Source organism: Jaculus jaculus, chromosome 1 (assembly GCF_020740685.1).
Source record: "Jaculus jaculus isolate mJacJac1 chromosome 1, mJacJac1.mat.Y.cur, whole genome shotgun sequence".
Taxonomy (NCBI): domain Eukaryota; kingdom Metazoa; phylum Chordata; class Mammalia; order Rodentia; family Dipodidae; genus Jaculus; species Jaculus jaculus.
This window is the reverse complement of record NC_059102.1, coordinates 87,542,657-87,564,388: the sequence shown is the minus strand read 5'-3', so window position 1 is coordinate 87,564,388 and position 21,732 is coordinate 87,542,657. Positions and strand designations below refer to the sequence as shown.

The window sequence follows — 21,732 nt, the reverse complement described above, 5'->3', positions numbered from 1 at the left end:
GGCTTGGAAGGTAACTCAGTGGTTAAAGGCACTTGCTTGCAAAGCCAGACAACCCAAGTTCAATTCCTCAGTACCCCACGTGAAACCAGATGCACAAAGTAGCACATGCATCTGAAGTTTGTTTGCAGCAGCAAGAAGCACTGGCATGCCTATAGTCATTCTGTCTTCTCTCCTCACAAATAAATAAAAATATTTTTTAGTCATCATGGTGGCCCATGCCTTTAATCCCAGCACTTGGGAAGGCAGAAACAGGAGGACCACTGTGAGTTTGGGGCCAGTCTAGGACTAGTGAGTTCCAGGTCAGCCTGAGTTAAAATGAGACCCGACCTCAAACACAAAACAAAACAACAACAAAAAAGCCCACAAAAATATTTTGTTTAATTAAAATAGCTGGGCATGGTAGTGCACGCCTTTAATCCTAGCACTCAGGAGGCAGAAGTACAAGGATAGCTATGAGTTCTATGCCACCCTGAGACTACATAGTTAATTCCAGGTCAGCCTGGGCCAGAGTGAGACTCTACCTTGAAAAACCTGTCCCCCCCAAAAAATAATAATTAAAATAAAAAATGAAAGTAGGAAGGGTATTAGTTGAGAATAAGAAGTTTATTACGAGGGGGATAAGAGAGAATAATGATCAAAATACACTATATGTATATATGAAATTGTCAAAAAATAAATTAAAAAATATCAGAAAGTCCACCAAAGGAAAACTCCCTGCTTAGGTTTGATTCTCAGTGGCCTCCTCTCCAAATTCTTCTTCCTTGCATTTACCTGCACGTAGTTGGGGATATAATCTCTTTAAGGTACCAACTAGATTTTTGCATGGCTTTTTAGGAAGCTGCTTCCAGTTCATGTTCTTCTTTTCATCTGATCTGTTAAGTAAGAAGATAATAAAATCTGTTATTCAAAATCAACTTTTACTAAACAAAATTCTTCTGTCAAACTTCAAAGGGAAAGGATCTATGAATTCACTTATAATTTGCAAAGGCAGTGTGAATAAATGCTTTTCAAGACTTTCTCCCTTCATGGCAGTTCACTTCAGTCAAATCTGATTATCTCATTCCAATCCTCCAACACAAATATTTCAAGGCTAGAGTAAGAAATGCAATACTGGCTTGAAGTATGGATTTTAGAATAATGGTGTGTCACCATGCCTAGTTTTATGTGGTGTACGGAAGGGATAAAACCAGGACTCCATACATGCTAGGCAAGCATCGTACTAAGTGAGCTGCATCCCCAAGCCCTAAAATTTTATAAGTCAGGAATATGAAATATAGCAGAGACAATGGCTTTGAAAAGTGCTCTTCTTACAAGTTTTTCATTTCTTCTTTAAAATAATAATTATTTTTTTTTTGTTATTGTTGTTTTTAAGGCAGTCTCTTAGCCCAAGCTGACCTGGGACTAACTCTGTAGTCAGGGTGGCCTCAAAATCACAGTAATTCTGATCCTCCCACATCTGCCTCACAAGTGCTGAGATTAAAGGCATGTGCCACCATGCCTGGCCTTAATATATATTAAATTTATTTGCAAGCAGAAAAAGATAAGGAGAAGAGAGACAGACAGAGAGAATGGGCACCCTAGGGCCTCCAGCTGCTGCAAACAAACTCCAGATAAATGTACCACTTTGTTCATCTAGCTTTATGTGGGTACTGGGGAATCAAAACCCAGGTCGTTAAGCTTTGCAGGCAAGCACCTTTTTTTTTTTTTTTTTTTAACTGCTTTTAACCTCTGAGCCATCTCTCCAGCCCAGAAGTTTTTCTTTTAAATTTATAACTTAGCTGGTAAGAAAGCTAGGAAATTCTTCTGTGATTAGAAATCCACAGTAATAATAAGGCCACATCTGCCCTAAGGATTAACAGAGCCTTGAATTTTAAAGGCATCTGAGAGGATAACACATCAAGTAGCGTTAGAACTGACATATCCAAATAAAACTGAGACTCATGTAAGACTGGCTTGTCTTAGATCCAACCAGAGGAGAAAGGATCATCCCCAAGTCCACAGTGATGTCAATTCTGCCAGTCTTTAGGCTTAGGTTTAATGTTTGAATGTAGATTACCAGCACATTCTAAGAAACTCCAAGTAAAATTAACTTCAAGTAATTCCTGGCTGATAAAACTACAAGCACAGACAAAAATACTATCTTTCCTGAACAGACAATTGACCAATAAAAGGACTAACACTTCCTTTATGTTCCATATATTCTTGAGGGGAAGGGGTAAGGGAGAGGGAGAGGGTCTCACTCTAGCCCAGACTGACCTGCAACTCACTCCATAATCTCAGCCTGGCCTTGAACTTACAGGGATACTCCTACCTCTGCCTTCTGAGTGCTGGGACTAAACACTACCATACATACCTGGCTTGTGCCAGATACTTTTAAAAGATGTATTTTGGGTTGCAGAGATGATTCAACACAATGTTAAAGGTGCTTGCAAAGCCTGAGGTATGGGTTTGGTTCCATACCTAACACAGTCTGCAGTTCATTTGCAGTGGCAGAAGCCCTGGAGCACCCACACTCATTCTATCTCTCTCACAAATAAAGAAATAAAAATATTTTTAGCCAGGTGTGGTGGTACACACCTTTAGTCCCAGCACTCAGGAAGCACAGGTAGGAGGACTGCTGTGCATTCAAGGCCAATCTAACCTAAGACTACATAGTGAATTACAGGTCAGCCTGGAATAGAAGCGAGACCCTACCTTGAAAAAACAAAAAACATTTAAAAAAAATTTTTTTCCAAAAAGACATATTTTAGTCCTGCAGAGATGGCTTAGTGGTTAAAGCGCTTGCCTGTGAAGCCTAAGGATCCAGATCCCACGTTAGCCAGATGCCCAAAAACACAAGTTCGCACATGTCCACTAGATAGTGCAAGTGTCTGGTGTTCAATTGTCAGTGCCTAAGGCCAATCCTCTCTCTCTCTCTCTCTCTCTCTCTCTTTCTCTCTCTACTTCCTACTTAGGGAGCAGGGGTTCTCAATATCCATCCAGAGCTGTTTCTGTTACGTATGTGCTGTGTATGATGTGCTGTGCCTAAAGAGCCCTCAGCTACAGCACTGCTGTGTTATCATCTTCAGCAAACACAGACTTTGATGATTTGAATGTCTACGCAATGAATTTATTTTTATTTATTTAAATCCAGACATCTAGGAAAATGGTATAATGCTGTGATTAAGATTCACACAGCTAAGCCAGTTTTACTCATAATTTAAAATATTTATTTCTTTATTTGAGAGGGGTAAGGTAGATGGAGAGAGTAAGGGAGCACTAAGACTTCCTTCACTATAAACAAACTCCAGATGTACGGCTTTCAGTGGGTAAGGGGGAATCGAACCAGGGCCATCAGGCTTTGCAAACAAGTGCCTTTAACAGCTAAGCCATCTCTCCGGCCCTTTACTTATAATTTTGAATTAAGCCTAAAAGACATATCATCTCTTAAGCTCTAAAAGCAGTAATATCTTCTTTCAAACCTATATTCTCTTTTTATAAACACAAATGTCTCCTACCATTAATATTAACTAAATATAAAATTATTTTAATTTTGAACATGCTTTGTAAAAGCACACAGAAAAATAAAGAAACCATACTTGAGAATTACTGCATTAAAGATGACTATTTATTAGCAACATTCAAAAACACCATACTTTAAAAAGTAAAAATTTGGGCCGGAGAGATGGCTTAGCAGTTAAGGCATTTGTCTGCAAAACCAAAGAATTCCAGTTGACTCTCCAGGACCCAAATAAGCCAGATGCACAAGGGGGTGCATGCATCTGGAGTTCATTTGCAATGACTGGAGGCCCTGGCATGCCCATTCTCTCTCTCTCAAATAAACAAATAAAAATAAAAAATATATTTTAAAAAATAAATAAAGTAAATACTTGCCAGGCAGAGCGGCACACACCTTTACTCCCAGCACTTGGGAGGCAGAGAGAAGGATTGCTGTGAGTTTAAGGCCACTCTGAGACTACATAGTGAATTCCAGGTCAGACTGGGGTAGTGCAAAACCCTACCTCAAAAAGCCTTTAAAAAAAGCTGGAGAGATGGCTTAGTGGTTAAGGCACTTGCCTGCAAAGTCAAAGGACCTCGGTTCAATTCCCCAGCACCCACATAAACCAGATGCACAAGGTGGTGCTAGTGTCTGGAGTTCGTTTGCAGTGTGGCTAGAGGCCCTGGCATGCCCATTCTCTCTCTCTCTCTCAAATAAATAAATAGAATATATTTTTAAAGGCTTTAAAAAATTCTCTATCTCTCCTCTCGCTCTGTTTCTCTCTCTGAAAAAAAAAAGGTGTGGGGGGAAGGCTGGAGAAATGGCTTAGAGGTTAAGGTGCCTGCCTGTGAAGCCTAAGTACCCATGTTCAACTCTCCAGATCCCACATTAGCCAGATGCACAAAGGTGAGGCAAGTGCAAGGTTGCACATGCCCACTAGGTGGCACAAGCATCTAGCATTTGATTGTACTAGATGATGCCTTGCCAATTTTCTCTCTCGTTCTCGCTAAAAAAAAGAAAATTTAAAAAAACTTAAAACAATAAAACTTATTTCTAGATGTTTCCTAATAACTAACTATGATGAAACTATAAATGGTAGATAACAGATGAATCCACTTACATATATAACGTGTTTGTATCCAAGTCAATGCAGACAACATCTTGTGGTGGGTCATGAAGATCAAAATACCTTGAGTCAACTCCAACTATAAATGGTAAAGGTGCACTAAGCACTCCAGCCAGTGACAGAGGACACAGGGGAATATATGGACACTGCCACTGAAATGGAAAGATCATCTGGGGGAAAAATTTCAAAAAGTTAACCAAATTTAAATTTTCAATGAAACCATAGAAAAGCAGTGAAGTCTACTTTTAGTCTTAAATTTCATTCAAAAAATAAATGATTAAGCCGGGTGTGGTGGCACACGCTTTTAATCCCAGCACTGGAGAGGCAGAGGTAGGAGGATCGCCATGATGAGTTCAAGGCCAGCCTGAGACTACATAGTGAGTTGCAGGTCAGCCTGGGCTAGAGTGAGACCCTACCTCGAAAAATCAAAAAAAAATAAATAAATAAAATGAAAATAAATGACTAAAACTATTATTAAGCAATACTACAAAGCAATGTGATTTAGGTTTTCAAGCACAATAATGACCACAATACAATTAAATTGCTAAAAGCTCTTTGAGGTTAGTTCTTCCCAAATTTTCCCCCAATTCTTTTCTTTTTTTTTTTTTTTTTTTTTTGGTTTTTCGAGGTAGGGTCTCACTCTGGCTCAGGCTGACCTGGAATTCACTATGTAGTCTCAGGGTGGCCTCGAACTCTTGGTGATCCTCCTACCTCTGCCTCCTGAGTGCTGGGATTGAAGGTGTGCGCCACCACGCCCGGCTACCCCCAATTCTTACACAAACCATGCTTGTTTTATGGAGAGTTGGAGCAGAAATAGCCCTCAAAATCATTAAACAAACTTGTTCTTTTTAAACTTCAGTATTTTATCCACTGTTCTAGATGATAAGACAACAGTATTGAATGAAACAGAGACCTCTGCCCTCCTATCTTCAGTATAGGACTTTAGACTACTTTTTCCCTTTTTGGGGGGGTGTGGATGTCAAGGCATTGTCTGCTAGCCCAGGCTGTCCTGGAATTCACTATGTAGTCTCAGGCTGACCTCAAACTCAAGCGCTCCTCCTGCCTCTGCCTCCCAAGTGCTGGGATTAAAGGCGTACAGCACCATGCCTGGCTACTTTTTTTCTATAAAAAGAAGCAAATATTTGGGCTGGAGAGATGGCTTAGCAGTTAAGGCACTTGTCTGTGAAGCCTAAGGACTCAGGTTTAGTTCCTCAGAACCCCACATAAGCCAGATGCACTTGGTGTAGCATGCATCTGGAGTTTGTCTGCAGTGGCTAGAGGCCCTGGCACACTCACTCTCTCTATATATAATAAATAAAATTTTAAGCATAAAATATTTGGGGGGGAGGTGGAGAGAGAAGTAAAAAAGAAAGTTTTTAATAAAAGCAAGTACTTTGGGCCTTACAACTTTTGTAACAACTACTTAACTTTGATGCTGTGTATGCTAACAGTAATATGTAAAGAAATGGCCTATATGCCAAAAAAGTATTTTTTGAAAAAATTCTAGTAGGCATTACTTAGTGTTTACTAAAGAGGAGATTAAAAAAATAAATAAATAAACCAATAGCCGGGCATGGTGGCAGACACCTTTAATCCCAGCAGTCAGGAGTCAGAGGTAGGAGGATTGCTGTGAGTTCTAAGCCACTCTGCAACTACACAGTGAATTCCAAGTCAGCCTGAACTAGACTGAGACACTACCTGGAAAAACGAAAAAAAAAAAAAGCAAATCAATAAAAGGTATACTGTTAAAAAGTAATAGTGCTGGTCTAGAGAGATGGCTTAGCAGTTAAGGCACCTGCCTGCAAAGGACTCTTGCCTAAAAAACCAATGGATCCAGGTTCAATTCTCCAGGACCCATGTAAGACAGATGTACAAGGTGGCACCTGCATCCACAGTTTGTCTGCAGTGGCTAAAAACCTCTCTCTCTCTTTCTCTCTCTGACTCTTTCACTCTCTCTCTTGTAAATGAATAAATAAATAAAAGAAAGTAATAGTGCTATGAAAAACAAAAATGTAGGGCTGGAGAGATGGCTTAGCAGTTAAGGCACCTGCCTGCAAAGGACTCAGGTTTGATTCCCCAGGAACAACATAAGCCAGATGTACAAGATGGCCTATGCATCTGGAGTTCGTTTGTAGTGGTTGAAGGCCCTGGTACATCCATTCTCTCTCTGCCTCTTTCTCACTCGTGCAATTAAGTAAAAATTATATATATATATAAAAGTAAAGCCCTATGCACATGGCTAGAGCTTAGCCCAAGAGAGAAGTGCAATGTTAGCATAAACAGGCTAAACCTTGTTAACAAAGACTACTTACTACCTAAACTATGAAGGAGAGGGATTCAGTGGGGGAGACTATGTACTCAGGAGTGCCTCAAATATGTCAAATAGTTTTTTTTGTTGCTCCAGGAGTAATAAAAAAGCAGTGTAACCACATATGGTGGCTCTTTATCATCCTGGCATTTTGGTAGCTAAGTATAAGGCAGGCGGATTGCCTCAAGTTCAAGGCCAGTCGGGGCTATATAGTGAGTTCCAAGCATCTTGGGCTACAGTGTGAGACCCCCATGCCTGAAAAAAAAAAAAAAAAAAGTTGTCTGGGCTTGATGGCACAGGCCTTTAATTCCAGCACTAGGAAGGCAGAGGTAGGAGAACTGTTGAGTTCTGAGCCAGCCTGGGAATAAAGAATGACTGCCATGTCAGCCTGGGCTAGAGTGAAACCCTACCTCAAAAAGAGCCCCAGCCCCCAAAAAGAAAACAGCAAACTAAGCCAGGAGTGGTGGCATACCCCTTTAATCCCAGCACTTGGGAGGCAGAGGTAGGAGGATCACAATGAGTTTGAGGCCAGCCTGAGACTACATAGTGAATTCTAGGTCAGCCTGGGCTACAGCAAGGCCCTACCTTAAGAGGGGGAAAAAAAAAAAAAACCCTAAACTAAACGAAAACAACAACAACAAAAATCTCACTAAGTATAATCCTTTCCAGATCATCTATTTCCCTATACTTAGTGAGGTAACCCAGGCCCAGAAAGCCAAATGTTACATGCTCTTTCTCATATGTGGATCCTAGCTACAAATGTTTGGACTTCTATGTAAGTTGGAATAAAACTCAGTAGCAGAGGCCAGTAAGCTAGAAAGGATATATAAAGGGAATATAAAGGGAGGGAGGACTTAAGAGGATAGTTCTATATGTAAGTAAGTAGAATAACAGACTAATGGGGGTGGAAAGGCCTAAGTGAGGTCAGAGGAAGAGACTGATTAAAGGAAATGTGGAGTGAGGGCTAATCAAAATCTAAGAGGATATAAATAAGTCATATGGAAACCTACTTTTTTGACAAGGAACATCCAGAAACCACAGATTGTTACCAGAAAATTTTCAGTGCCAGGGATGGGATACTATCCAGTGAGTTGTTGGCCAAGGAGGTCTCTGATGCCCCCAAAACACTTCAAGCCATGCTGAGGCCCTTTTGATGATAAGACCTTATTGCTGAAGACTTCACATACTTGGGCTGCAAGGTGACTGAGAAATCCTGCTGGAACTGAACTGAAAACCTCCTCCATGTAGACCAGCTGACAGAGTGCTGGAAAAAGCTATGTTGCATGCAGCTCCACGGGGGAGAAAGAAATCACCAGTGAGGATAAACAACAGCGGATACTACAAGCCTTATATTTGGCCAGCAGGCCAAATAAGCCAACAGGTGCAATAGTGGCATTTATGGGGGAAAGCAACTGCCCTCTAATTGGACTGGAGCCTGCTCCATAGGAGGGAATATATACCTGATACTGAAAACCTACACAGGGGTAGTCATGAGCCCTAGGGGTCTGATGTCTGCTGCTATTTGGCTAAATGTATACACTATGCTCACCAAACTGCCCGGTAAGCACTTTTCTTAATGTCTATACCCGTATGTTAATGCTATTCTCACTTTTGGTTAGAGAAGCTTCTCTTTTGAGATGGTGATGACCTTGGGATGATTCAGAAGGCACCAACCACAGTGCTGAGGAGAAGTGACAAAGGAGTGCTCAGCACTGAAACATCTTTATCACACCTTCCAAGGCTCAGGGTCTACTGTGGAAGAGGTGATAGAAAGAATGTAAGAGCCGGGCTGGAGAGATGGCTTAGCGGTTAAGCGCTTGCCTGTGAAGCCTAAAGACCCCGGATCAAGGCTCGGTTCCCCAGGTCCCACGTTAGCCAGATGCACAAGGGGGCACACATGTCTGGAGTTCGTTTGCAGAGGCTGGAAGCCCTGGCGTGCCCATTCTCTCTCCCTCTATCTGTCTTTCTCTCTGTGTCTGTCGTTCTCAAATAAATAAATAAATAATTTAAAAAAAAAAAAAAGAATGTAAGAGCCATAAAAAAGGGTAGGACTCCTAACAATGTGCACTTCTAGACACAAAATGGCCTGGATATCCATGACCTCACAGTGCTTGACACTACCTACACAAGACCTTCATAATAGGAGGAAAAGATGATGACATCAAAATAAAAGAGACTGATTAAGAGGGGAAATGCCTATGATGTAGAGTGGAGCTGTAAAGGGGAAAATGGGAGGGGGAAGAACATTATCATGGTTTGTTGTCTATAATTATGGAAGTTGTCAATTAAAAAAATAACCTAAACAAGGGCTGGAAAGATGGCTTAGTGGTTAAGGTGCTTGTCTGTGAAGTCTAAGGACCTAGGTTCAATTCTCTAGGTCCCACGTAAGCCAGATGCACATGATGGTGCATCTGTCTTAAGTTTGTTTGCAGTGGCTAGAAGCCCTGGTGCTCCCATTCTCTCTCACTCACTCTGTCTCAAATAAATAAATAAATAAAATCTTTTTTAAAAACTCAATATAATAAATAACAAAATAAAAAATAAATAAAAGTATTTAAAGAAAAAAAAACTTGTGTTGGAGATATGAATTAATGCCTAAAATCTTTGCCTGCCAAGTTTAAGGACCAAGGTTCAATTCCCTAGTACCTACCTAAGCCAGATGCAAAAGGTAGTACATGTATCTAGAGTTTGTGTGCAGTGGCTAGAGGCCCTGTTCTGTATCTGCTTCTCTCTCTCAAATTAATTAATTAATTAATTTTTAAAAACTCAATACAATCAGATTTCTAATTGCAAAATTCAGGATATTGTGAATAAGCCACACGATAACCTACTTTTTTGGATAATGGCACACCCAGAGGCCACAGACTGTTATGAGAAAAATCTCAGTGCTAGGGATGGTACACCTTCCAGTGAATTGTTGGCCCAGGAGGTCCCCTATGCCCCCAAAACATTACAGGCTATTGTCAAGGCTCTTGGTTTCCCACCAAAAATAGATGATAAGACCCTACTACTGAAGTCTCCACGTGCCTGGCCTGCAAGGCCACCAAGAAATCAAACTGGCCTGAGTTGATAATCCTTCTCCTGATAGACCAGCTGACAGAAAGCTGGAAAAGTTGCACTACATGCAGCATTATGGGAGACAGAAGCCATTAGTGGTGACAACAGTAGACACTACAAGCCTCAAGTTTGGCCAACCAGGCCAAATGAGCCAACAGGTGCAATAGTGGCATGTCTGTTATGGGGGAAACCAACTGCCCTCTAATTGGTCTGAAGTCCAGCTCTATGGGAGGAAATACATGCCTGGTACTGAAAACCTAATCAAAAGCCTATGGTGGGGGTGGTCATGAGTATTAGGAGTGTAATGCCTGCTCTTGTCTGGATAAATGCATATATTATGCTCACCAAACTGCCCTGCAAGCACTTTACTTAATATTCATACCCATATATTAATGCTACTCTCACTTTTGGTTAGAAAAGCTTCTCTTTTCAGATGGCAATGACCACTGGGATGACCCAAAAGGCACCATAGTGCTGAGAAGACATGATGGAGGAAGGTTCAGCACTAACACATCTCTATCACACCTTTCAAGGCTCAGGGTCCATTGTGGAAGAGGTGGCAGAAAGAATGTAAGAGCTGAAGGAAAGGTAGGACTGCTTATAATGCAATCGACCAGACAGAAATTGGCCTTGAGATCCATGACCTCATCATGCCTAGCACTATCTTCATAAGATTCTCATAATAGGAGGAAAAGATGATGACATCAAAATAAAAAGAAAGAGAGGGGATATGATGGAGTGTACATGTGTGAAGGGGAAGGTGGGGGAGGGGAGGGAATTATGGTTTATTGTCTGTAAGTATGGAAGCTGTTAATAAAAAGGATAATAAAAGAAGGCATTATAGTTTTACATAGGAACAATTTGACTTAATTATTTGTGTATTTATGTGTGTGAGCTTGTATGTCTATGGGCATACCAGGGCCTCTTTCCACTGGAAATGAACTCCAGACACATGGGCCACTTTAAAAAAAATATATTATTATTTATTTATTTGAGAAACAGAGATAGGCAGATAGAGAGAGAATGGGTACACCAGGATCTCTAGCCACTGCAAAGGAACTCCAGGCACATGCATGGTACCTTGTACATCTGGCTTTATGTGGGTACTGGGTCCTTTGGCATTGCCCCACAAGCACCTTAAACTGCTAGGCCATCTCTCCAGCTCTGGACCACATTTTGCATCTGGGGATATATAAGTACTAGAGATCTGAACCTGGGCCAGCAAACTTTGTAAAGCAAATGCCTTTAGTCCCTGAGCCCCAGCCCTGACTTAAATTTTTAAAAATATTTTATTTTTATTTATTTTTGGGGGGCCAGAGAAAGAAGGGGAGAGAGAGAGAGGGAGCACGCCAGGGCGTCCAGCCACTGCAAACAAATGCCAGACATGTGTGCCCCTTGTGTATCTGGTTAACGTGTGTCCTGAGGATTTAAACCTAGGTCCTTTGGCTTTCCAGGCAAACACATTTACTGCTTTGCCAACCCTCTAGCCCCTGACTTAATTTTTAATTCATGCTTCACACAAGAGTTATGCATTTCTTTATATTATATTATGAACAATAGAGCCCTATATATTACTAGAAAAAATGAGCAAAAGTTAAAATGAGGAAAAAATACCCATTTAATTCATTTATGTAAAGAAAATTGGCCAGAGCATATTACTTAATATAATAGCTCTATTAACATGTGGTTTTGGAATTTTGGGGTTTTTAATATGTGTCTGTATGGTTTGTGAATGTATGCATTCTTGTATGTTGTGGAACATTCAGGAGCCTTCCTCTCTTTTTTCCCATCTTGCTTTTTAAAAATATTTTATTTTTATTTATTTATTTGAGACAGAGAGATAGATACAGAAATAGGCAGGTAGAGAAAGAGGGAGGAAGGGAGGAAGAGAGAGAGAGAATGGGTGTGCCAAGGCCTCCAGCCCTGTAAACAAACTCCAGAAGCATGTGCTCCTTTGTGTATCTGGCTTATGAGGGTTCTGGGGAATCAAATGGAGGTCATTTGGCTTTGTAGGCAAGCGCCTTAACTGCTAAGCCATCTCTGCCGCCTTCCATCTTACTTTTTGAGACAGTGTCCCTCACTGAATCCACAACTCACCAATTCAGCAAGACTAGTTGGCCATTAAGCCCTAGGGATTCTCTTATATCTACTTCCTCAGCTCTGGGATTACCAGCATATACTGTCACACCACCATTTCCCCATGGGTGCTGGGGATCTGAACTCAGGTCATCACACTTGAGTGGCAAATATGTGACACACTGAACCATCCTCCAGGCCTTGTTCTTGTGTTTTTGATGCATGGTCTTCTATGTAGTCTAAGCTGTGTTCAAGTGTCTCTGCCTACCAGGAGATGGGACTACAGGTGTGTACCAATAGGCCAAGCTTGTTTTATTATTGAGTAATCATATAGTATCTACTCTCTGAAGAACTCTAAAATATGAAAATTTAGAAAATGACATTTTTACTCAATTAAAAATCACCTTTTTTATTTTCTTTATACTTCCCAAGTACATTTATGTCAAACTTTCCCTAGGCTGGCATTCTCAAAGTTGCATTCTTTGAAGACTATTTCTCTTTAGAGTACAAACCTCTAGTAGCAATTTTGTTCTAATATGAAAATTCTATACTCACAGCGACAACAGCTTCAACTACCCCAGTCAAGACAGCTGGCCTAAGAGAATGCAGTAGAATCTTATTCTCAAGTAAAACCAACAGCAGCAATGTTGCACAATTCTCAGGGCCCAGATTCATCAGCAAGGTGCTAAAATTGGCTCCACTACAAAAAAGAAAGGTCTGTGAACTACTTTAGTTATCATTATTAATACATATTAAGATTTACTTATTATTTTTGCATGTTCATAAATTAATAAATTTGTATTAATTTCAACTCTTAGCAATGAAAAACTGAAAAATAAATCATGACAAATCTAATGACAGAGTATAACATGGGGATTCAAACTCATCTTTGATAATAAAAGGGCATAGGAAAAATTTTCTTTTTTTAATTAATTAATTAATTTATTTATTTATTTATTTTGGTGTTAGCTGTGACCTTCTTTTTTTAATTTTTAAAAATTTTTTTTAAATTTTTAAATTTTTATTAGCATTTTCCATGATTATAAAAAAAATCCCATGTTAATTCCCTCCCTCCCCCCTTAATTTTTTTAATTAATTTATTTATTTGAGTGTGACAGAGTGAGAAAGAGGCAGATAGATAGAGAATGGGCATGCCATGGCCTCTAGCCACTGTAAATAAACTCCAGTTGCATGTGCCACCTTGTGCATCTGGCTTACATGGGTCCTGGGGAATTGAGCCTCAGATGAGGTCCTTGGGCTTCATAGGCAAGTGCTTAGCTGTTAAGCCATCTCTCCAGCCCTCTTTTCTTTTTTTTTTTCTTTTTTTTTTTTTTTTAACTTTTTGAGATAGGGTTTCTAGCCCAGCTGATCTGAAATTCACTATGTAGTCTCAGGTTGGCCTCAAACTCACAGCTATCCTCCTACTTCTGCCTCCTGAGTGCAAGGATTAAAGGTGTGTACCACAATGCCCAGCTAGGAAAGAATTTCTAAAATCCAAATAGTTGACAGCTGAGTTCAAAAGAATGGAGGCAGGAATGGGATGAGGCTGGAAAATAAACAACATATGAAAGTATGTAAGACCCTGCAGCAAAAAAAAAAAAAAAAAAAAAAAAAAGATGGTGTCATAATCAGACCACATAATAATAAAGAGGGTGAAAAACAACAAGAAATTTGTCTGAAATACAAATTACTCAATTATATTTGCATTTCCAAAAGGACACACTGGCTGCAGGGTGGCTAAGAACTAAAGGAGGCGTAGAGGGATCAAATAAGAGGCTAGTAATGAAAGTCCAGGTAAGCACTAGTCTGGACTAGTGGTGCAGATGAAGAGAAGAGAAGCAAAGATTCAAGCAAGGTGTTCAGGAAGCTAAACACCATTCACCTGCAACATGGATTTATGACCTGAATATGGGAAGGGGAGATCAGAGGAAGAGGGAACTACTGCCTATAGGTAGGCTTTGTTTAAGTACTACAGTTTTTAAATCAACCACACCACCCATCCAGTATCTGAGTTAGAAACATTAAGGCTATCTGTACCTAATTTGTCATCCTAACCCCTGAAATATTTTAAACTTTGTATGTGTGTCTGACTGTGGAGTGAACCCAGGATTTTGTATATACAAAACAAGTGTTCTGCCACTGAGCTACATACCCAGCCTTTTTGATTTTCATTTTGACACAGGGTCTCCCTAAATTGCCCAGGCCAGCTTCAAACTTTTAATCCTTCTATCTCAGACTCTGAAGCTGCTGGGATTACAAGCATGCATCACCATGCTTGGTTTGCTAAAGTATTTCAAAGCATTCTGCTCCAAACAAATACATCATTCTAAATACCATCAATTGGGATGAGGGTATGCTCACTGGCAGAGTATATGCCTAACATGGCTAAAGAACTGGGTTCCATCCTCAGCACCATAAAAATAAACAAATAAACAAACCATCAATTACCTTAGTGGTAAAGGTGTACAAACCGGCTGTGATAATATTAAGGTATCATGGGCTGACAGCTTAAACAAACAAAAAAACATAAATTAGCCAAACCAATTTTGCAATCTAAATATACAAATCAAAGGTAGAATGAAGGGCTGGAGAAATGGCTTAGTGGTTAAGGCACTTGCCTGCAAAACCAAAGGACACAAGTTCGATTCCCCAGAACCCACATAAGGTAGTACATGCATCTGGGGTTTGTTTGCAGCAGCTGAAGGCCCTGGCATACCCACTCTTTCTCTCTCCCTATCTGCCTGCCCCTCTTTCTCCCCCTCAAATAAATAAAATAAAATAAAAAATTTTTAAAGGTGTAATGAAGAATCACTTCATATGCAGGCAGCATATGTTTTTAAGCATACTAAGATGTAAAACAATAACTGTATTTACTCAGGTATTTATATTAGCTCTTATAACTAAGGAATTAAGTCGAGCAATGACTCAGTTGACTGGTTAAAATGCAATTATTTAAAACCTATTTACTCAACAGAATAGTAAGCACTTGGCAATTGCCTGGTATAAACAAATATTTTCTGAACTGCAATACATTCAAGATGAACAAAATCTGATTTTATCCTACAAAAATAATGTACATAATTTTGAAAGAAAGATATTAAATAGCCTGCCTCTTTAGACTAGTGCTACTCAAAGTGTCAGTATACAAGCTATTATGGCCTAGGACAGGACAGCATATAAATGGAAAGCTAAATATTTAGCAATTCTCATAGCAATCTGATTTCAATCCTATATCCAAGCAAACAATTTGGGGGATCATGTCTACAGACAGGGCACAGAGCTTTCATGTCTATATTGATTCACATAATAAGATGTAGTACTCTACTTATTATAAAGAAAATGAGGGGCTGGGAAAATGGCTTAATTCTTAAAAGTCCATGCTTGTAAAACCTGTCAGCCGGGTTCGATTTCTAAGTCACCCATGTAAGCCAGATGCAAAAAAGAAAGAAAAATAAAACCAGTTCTTTAGCATAGCCTGAAAGTACTGTTTTGATTATCCTCTCTAATAAACAGTAAAAACAGGGTTTTTTTTTTAGCTATTCTGATATTAAGAACATGACCATAACACAATTCTAGGGTTTACATTACTAAACAACATTTAAACAAATTTAAACATTTAAACAAATAAGTAAATAAATTTAGCTTCATAAAGGCTTCATAGACCAATAAATACAATGTAATGAACCAAAAATCAGAGTCATTCACCTGGGAGTCATACACCTGGGAGCCAAAACTGCATGCAAAAAAATGTTTTGATAAAGTAATGGATACTCAAGAATTTTATTTATGTACATTGCTTCATCTCAAATTCAAAGAACTCTACAATACCTGGGATGAATATATTCCCTTTTGATTACCTGTACAAGGATTCTTGGTCTTTGTGGTGAAGGAAAAGGGATGTTTTGCATAAAATGGGATATGTGCCTAGAAAAAATTTTGAAATACAGAACATAATTATGTTTCCAAAATGCTTCATTCATATATACATACATACATATATATATGTATATATATATATATATATACACACATACATATATATAAATATATTTTAAATATTTTATTTATTTTTTGTGGCTTTATTTTATTTTTATTTCTTTATTTTTGAGAGAGAGAGAGAGAGAGAGAGAGAGGCAGACAAATAGAGAACAGAAGCGCCAGGGCCTCCAGCCACTACGAACAAATTCCAGATGCATGCATTGCCACTTTGTGCATCTAGCTTTACGAGGGTACTGGGGAATACAACCAGAGACCTTTGGCCTTGCAGGTAAGTGCCTTAACTGTTAAGCCATCTCCAGCCCTACTTCATAGATTTTAACAAACCCTACATATTACTATATATCACACAAGATATGACAAAACTATTAACTTGAAACTAAGGCTAAAGAAATAAATTTTTACCAGACATAATGGTGCATGCCAATAATTCCAGGCTGAAACAGGACAACTGCTGTGAGGTCAAGGCCAACCTAGGCTACAGTGAGATTTTGTCTCAAAAAGGAAAAAAAAAGCCTTATCATCACCAGGAAAATAAAACTAACACAAAAATGGTTCGCATAAAGAACATAATTGTGGGGTTGGTGAGATGGTTCAGCAGTTTAAGGCACTTGCTTGCAAAGATTGCCAGACCACGTTCAATTAATTCCCCAGCAATCACATAAAGCCAGACACAAAAAAATGAAGCATGTGTCTGGCAAGAGACCCTGGGGCACCAAAACACATGCACGCATGCACGCACACAAATCAGGCAAATAGATGCACATGAATACAAACAACAGAAGCTAATTATTACAGCTCTAGTTATCAGTGTAATTACAAGGCAAGGGAGCATGTTACTGTTAACATATTAACGCCAAATGGAGTTAAATTGTAGATTTTCTACTATAACTTTAGAAAAATATTTATTTCAGGAGTGCAATATTAATGTTAAAAACTTTATGCTTATGCCACATTGTTATTGTTATGATCTTACACAAAGCTCTGATAATTTTTTTTCTTTACAAACATCAAGTACACATTTATATACAATAATAAACAAAAGTCAGTGTGTGACTCAGTATTAGAAGATAGTTTCAAACATAGGACTAGCCAGGTGTGGAGGCACACGACTTTAATCCAAGCAGAAGTAGGAGAACAGCTGTCAATTCAAGGCCAGCACTAGGGAGGCTGAGGTAGGAGGATGGCCTTAAAATCTTCCTGGGAGAGCTGGAGAGATGGCTTAGCGGTTAAGCACTTGCCTGTGAAGCCTAAGGACCCCGGTACAAGGCTTGATTCCCCAGAACCCACGTTAGCCAGATGCACAAGGGGGCACACACATCTGGAGTTCGTTTGCAGTGGCTAGAAGCCCTGGCGTGCCCATTCTCTCTCTACATCTCTCCTTCTCTCTCTCTCTGCCACTCTCAATAAATAAAAATGAACAACAACAACAAAATTTTTTAATCTTCCTGGGGCTAACAGTGAGTTCCAGGTCAGCTTAGGCTAGAGACCTGCCTAGAACCCTGTCTCTCCCCACCAAAAAGTGGCTTCAATTTATTTTTCTTGCTTTCAAAAGATTTCCAAGACAAAGATAATTATAAATCAAAGGAAAAACCATGAAGAATTTTTCTGGTACTTTTATCTGTTAATTATCCTTACTAATTTCTACATCAGAGTTATACTCAGATATTAGATTTGGCCATTTACACAGAAGGCATGCGTGTGTGTGTGTGTGCGAGCACGCATGTGTGTGTGTGCATGTGTGTGTGTGTGCATGTGTGTGTGTGTGCGTGCACGTGTATGTGTTCATTACTAAAGAATGAAGAACACACACAGTTTATACAAGTCATTTCCTCAGCTGAATTCTTAAAATATTCATATTTGGCCATTTTACCAGCAGTCTTTTTTTGTTTTTGTTTTTGATTTTTCGAGGGAGGGTCTTGCTTCCTAACCCAGCATGACCTGGAATTCACTATGTAGTCTCAGGGTGGCTTCAAACTCACAGCAATCTACCTAACTCTACCTCCCTAGTGCTGGGACTAAAGGCATGTGCCACCACACCCAGCTTTACCACCAGTCTTTAAGTTCACAGTCAGATGGAGAAGGGAGTAAGTAAAAATAAAGGGTACCTATCACTCCCCTTTTATCTTTGCTGCTAAAAGTTAAACAATGAAATATATATTTATACATTATACTTTCCACAGACATTACTCATCACTCAGTATACGCACTTTTCAATGGGAAGAGGATGTGGTCCAGATACAGACAGTTTGTAGATGAACATAAGAAATTTTTTAAAAGCTTCAAAAAAAGGCCAATGTGACAGTAAACAAATGCATTTGTTGGAATAGATGGACTTGGAGACTATTTTTTTCTCCACTGGTGTCAATAGGCCCAGCTGCATCAGCTGTTTCTCTGTTAGAAGTTCCCGAGAGTACGATTCATAAAACTGGATGGCAGCTCCATAGACCTAGGGAGTAACAGATTCTGGTATAAGGTTTGTTTGTTATGACAAGTTTATTTTTCTAGTTTGCGAAGGTGGTTTGTTTATCTTACTGCAGTGCTAGGGGTTGAATCCAAGGCTTGCGGCGTCTTAGGCCAGTGCTCTACTAGCACAACTACATCCTCAGCCATCTCCTTCTCGCTTATTAAACAAGAAATATTTTCTGGGAGTGTATACCAAACAGACAAATGAAAAGAAAGCCTTATTCAAAACTCCATCCCAAAGATAGCCACACTTTAAAAAATATTTTTATTTATTTATTTGCAAGCAGGGGGACTAGGCACACCAGGGCCTCTTGTCCCTACAAACAAATTCCAGATGCATGGGCCACTCTGGACATCTGGCTTTACTTGGGAACTGGGGAATAGAACCCAGGCCTTAAGGACTTACAATCAAGACCCTTTAACCACTGAGCTATCTCTCCAGCCCTCACATTAGCCACAACTCAGTGGTATTAACCTAACAATTTTGTGCAACCATTACCACTATCTGCTTTCAAAACTGTTTTTTAATCACCAAAGGGAAGCGCTGTACCCACCAGACAATTACTTTCCATTCTCTTACACCTAGTACAAATTGCTAGCAACCTCTAGTCTACTTTCTGTCTTATGAATTTCCTTTTCCAGTGGTACTGTAAGAAGAATCAGTATTTGTTCTTTTTCAGTATTTTTATTTATATGTGAGAGTATGTGCTCACCAGGGCTTCCTGCCACTGCAAATGAACTCCAGACACATTTGCCACTTTGTACATCTGGCTTTCCATGGGTAAAGAGGAACTGAACCTAGTCCATCAGGCTGTATAGTCAAAGCTTTTAACCACTGAGCTATCTCTCCAGCCTTTATTCTTTGTGAGTCTTGCTTTGTTACATAGCATAATGTTTTCAAATTCCACATTGGGTCATAAGTCTGAATTTCATTTCTTAATTTTTTGTTAATATCTATAAATATAAACTATACACTATGATCATTATACCCTCTCACTATCCTTTGTTTTCCCCCTCCCAAATCCCTTCTCCACTGAATCCTTTCATCTTTCTAACTAGTCATTTCTTTTTAAGGCTGAATAATATATCAAAGTATACACATACCAAATTCTGTTTATTCCTTCATCTGATGATGAAAATTTGGTTTTTTTCTATCTGTTGTGAACAATACTGCTATGAACATTAGTGTGCAATGTTCTAAAATTTCTAGCCTTAACTGCTAAGCCTTTGCTCCAGTCTCAGTAAACCAATTCTTATCAAGAGCTCCAATGATTTTCTAGCTGAAATACTTTCAGGACTTAATTCCTTATGATCACTGACACAGATTCAGCTGACAGTCCTGCCTTCAAAACGGTTATTCCTTTAATGGCTTTGACTATATACATGTCTCTTTGTTTTCTGGAGACTTTTCCTATATCAGATCTGATTCTGATATGCATCAATTAAACATTGGCATTTCCCAAGGTTCTACCTTTACGCTTATCTCTTTATTTTTTTAAGCTTTTATTTTTCATTTATTTATTAGAGATAGAGAGATGGAAAGAGAGGGAGAGAGAGAGAGAGAGAGAATGGGTGCACCAGGACCTCTAGCCACTGCAAACGAACTCCAGGCACATGTCTCACCATGTGCATCTATCTGGCTTATATGGGACCTGGAAAATCAAATGGGGGTCCTGAGGCTTCACAGGCATGTGCCTTAACCGCTAAGCCATCTCTCTAGCCTTATGCTTGTCTTCTAGTTCCAGTGGGAAATTTTCATTCTCTCATGGTTTGAACTAAAACGACTGTACCAACAAAACACTAATCTTGAGCTAAAGAGAGGGCTTAGTGGTTAAGGTGCCTGCTTGCAAAGCCAAAGGACCCACATTCGATTACTCAGGACCCATGTAAACCAGATGAACAAGGTGACACGTGTATGGTGTTTGTTTGCAGTGGCTGGAGGGCCTGATGTGACCCCCCCCACCCTCTCTGCCTCTTTCTCTCTCTGTTTTTTCTCTCTCTCTCTTACTCAAATGAAAAAATTTAACTCATCTTTTTATTTATTCATTCATTTATGTGCACTCATGGGCATGTCAGGACCTCTTGCCCCTATATAAGCAAACACCAGATGCTTACATGTTACTTTCGGCATCTGGCTTATGTGGTCAGCTTAGGAACTGAACCCAGGCTGGCACACTTCGTAAGCAAGCAATATCCACTCCACTGAGCCATCTCCCCGTCTCCTACCACCCCCCCTTTTTTAGGTTTTTTTTGTTTTGTTTTGTTTTTCAAAGTAGGGTTTCACTCTAGTCCAGGCTAACATGGAAGTCACTATGGAGTCTCAGGGTGGCCTTGAACTCATGTGATCCTCCCACCCCTGCCTCTTGAGGGCTGGAATTAAAGGTGTGTACTACCACGCCTGGCCTTTTTTTTTTTTTTTTTTTTTGAGGTAGGGTCTTGCTCTAGCCCAGGCTGATTTGGAATTTACTATGTAGTCTCGGGCCAGTTGTGGACTCGCAGCAATCAGCTTATCTCAACCTCCTGAGTGCTAGGATTAAAGGCATGTGCCACCACGCCCAGCTACCCCTTTCCCTTTTTATGATAGTAGGGATTAAACATAAGGCCTCACAAACATTAGGTAAGTACTCCATCAATGAACTATATCACCACACCTTTTATTTTTTTATTTTAGGACAGGGCCTTAACAAGTTTTCATGCTGGCCTTACACAGCTCATTCTCTCACTCAGGCCTTAAATTTGCAATTCTGCTTCCTTCAGCTGGGATTAGAGGCTATGCCACCCAGCCAGCTTATAAACGATTAAACTAACAAGTAATTTTACTTATAGATAATGCAGTTAATGTAGTGCTTACTTTCACTGAGTATTTACTACATTCCAGACACTGTGCTGGGTATTTTACATATAATCGTTAATACAGCGGTCATAAACTTACAACCTGGGCCACAGATATGCTCTCTTTGGTCCATATGAATCAACTTCAGTTATATATGTTTTTTTCAAGGCACCAGAGCCTCTATCCACTGCAAACAATGTGACTCTGGCTTAACATGGGTACTAGAGAAAGGAACTTCGGCCATTAGGCTTTGCAGGCAAGTGCTTTAACTGCTAAGCCATCTCTCCAGCCCCTACTAAATTTTTAAAATTTAGTAAATTTATTGGTGTTTTCCCTTTTCTTTTTTCTCCTTCCCTCCCTCCCTTTCCTCCTTCCTCATTTCCCTCCCTCCC

General features: G+C 39.6%; 1 protein-coding gene across 2 annotated transcripts in view; it reads right to left on the bottom strand.

Moving 5' to 3' along the window:
* Dennd4c (DENN domain containing 4C) overlaps positions 1 to 21,732 on the bottom strand; it is a 143,715-nt gene that overhangs the window by 76,898 nt on the left and 45,085 nt on the right. For both annotated transcript variants that reach the window (XM_045148693.1, XM_045148685.1), the window contains exons 6-11: positions 18,252 to 18,490; positions 15,903 to 15,969; positions 14,494 to 14,552; positions 12,601 to 12,745; positions 4,599 to 4,774; positions 772 to 872 (exon numbers count right to left, since the gene is read on the bottom strand). In XM_045148693.1, coding sequence (XP_045004628.1) covers positions 772 to 872; positions 4,599 to 4,774; positions 12,601 to 12,745; positions 14,494 to 14,552; positions 15,903 to 15,969; positions 18,252 to 18,490 — 787 coding nt within the window. The remainder of the gene's footprint in view (positions 1 to 771; positions 873 to 4,598; positions 4,775 to 12,600; positions 12,746 to 14,493; positions 14,553 to 15,902; positions 15,970 to 18,251; positions 18,491 to 21,732) is intronic.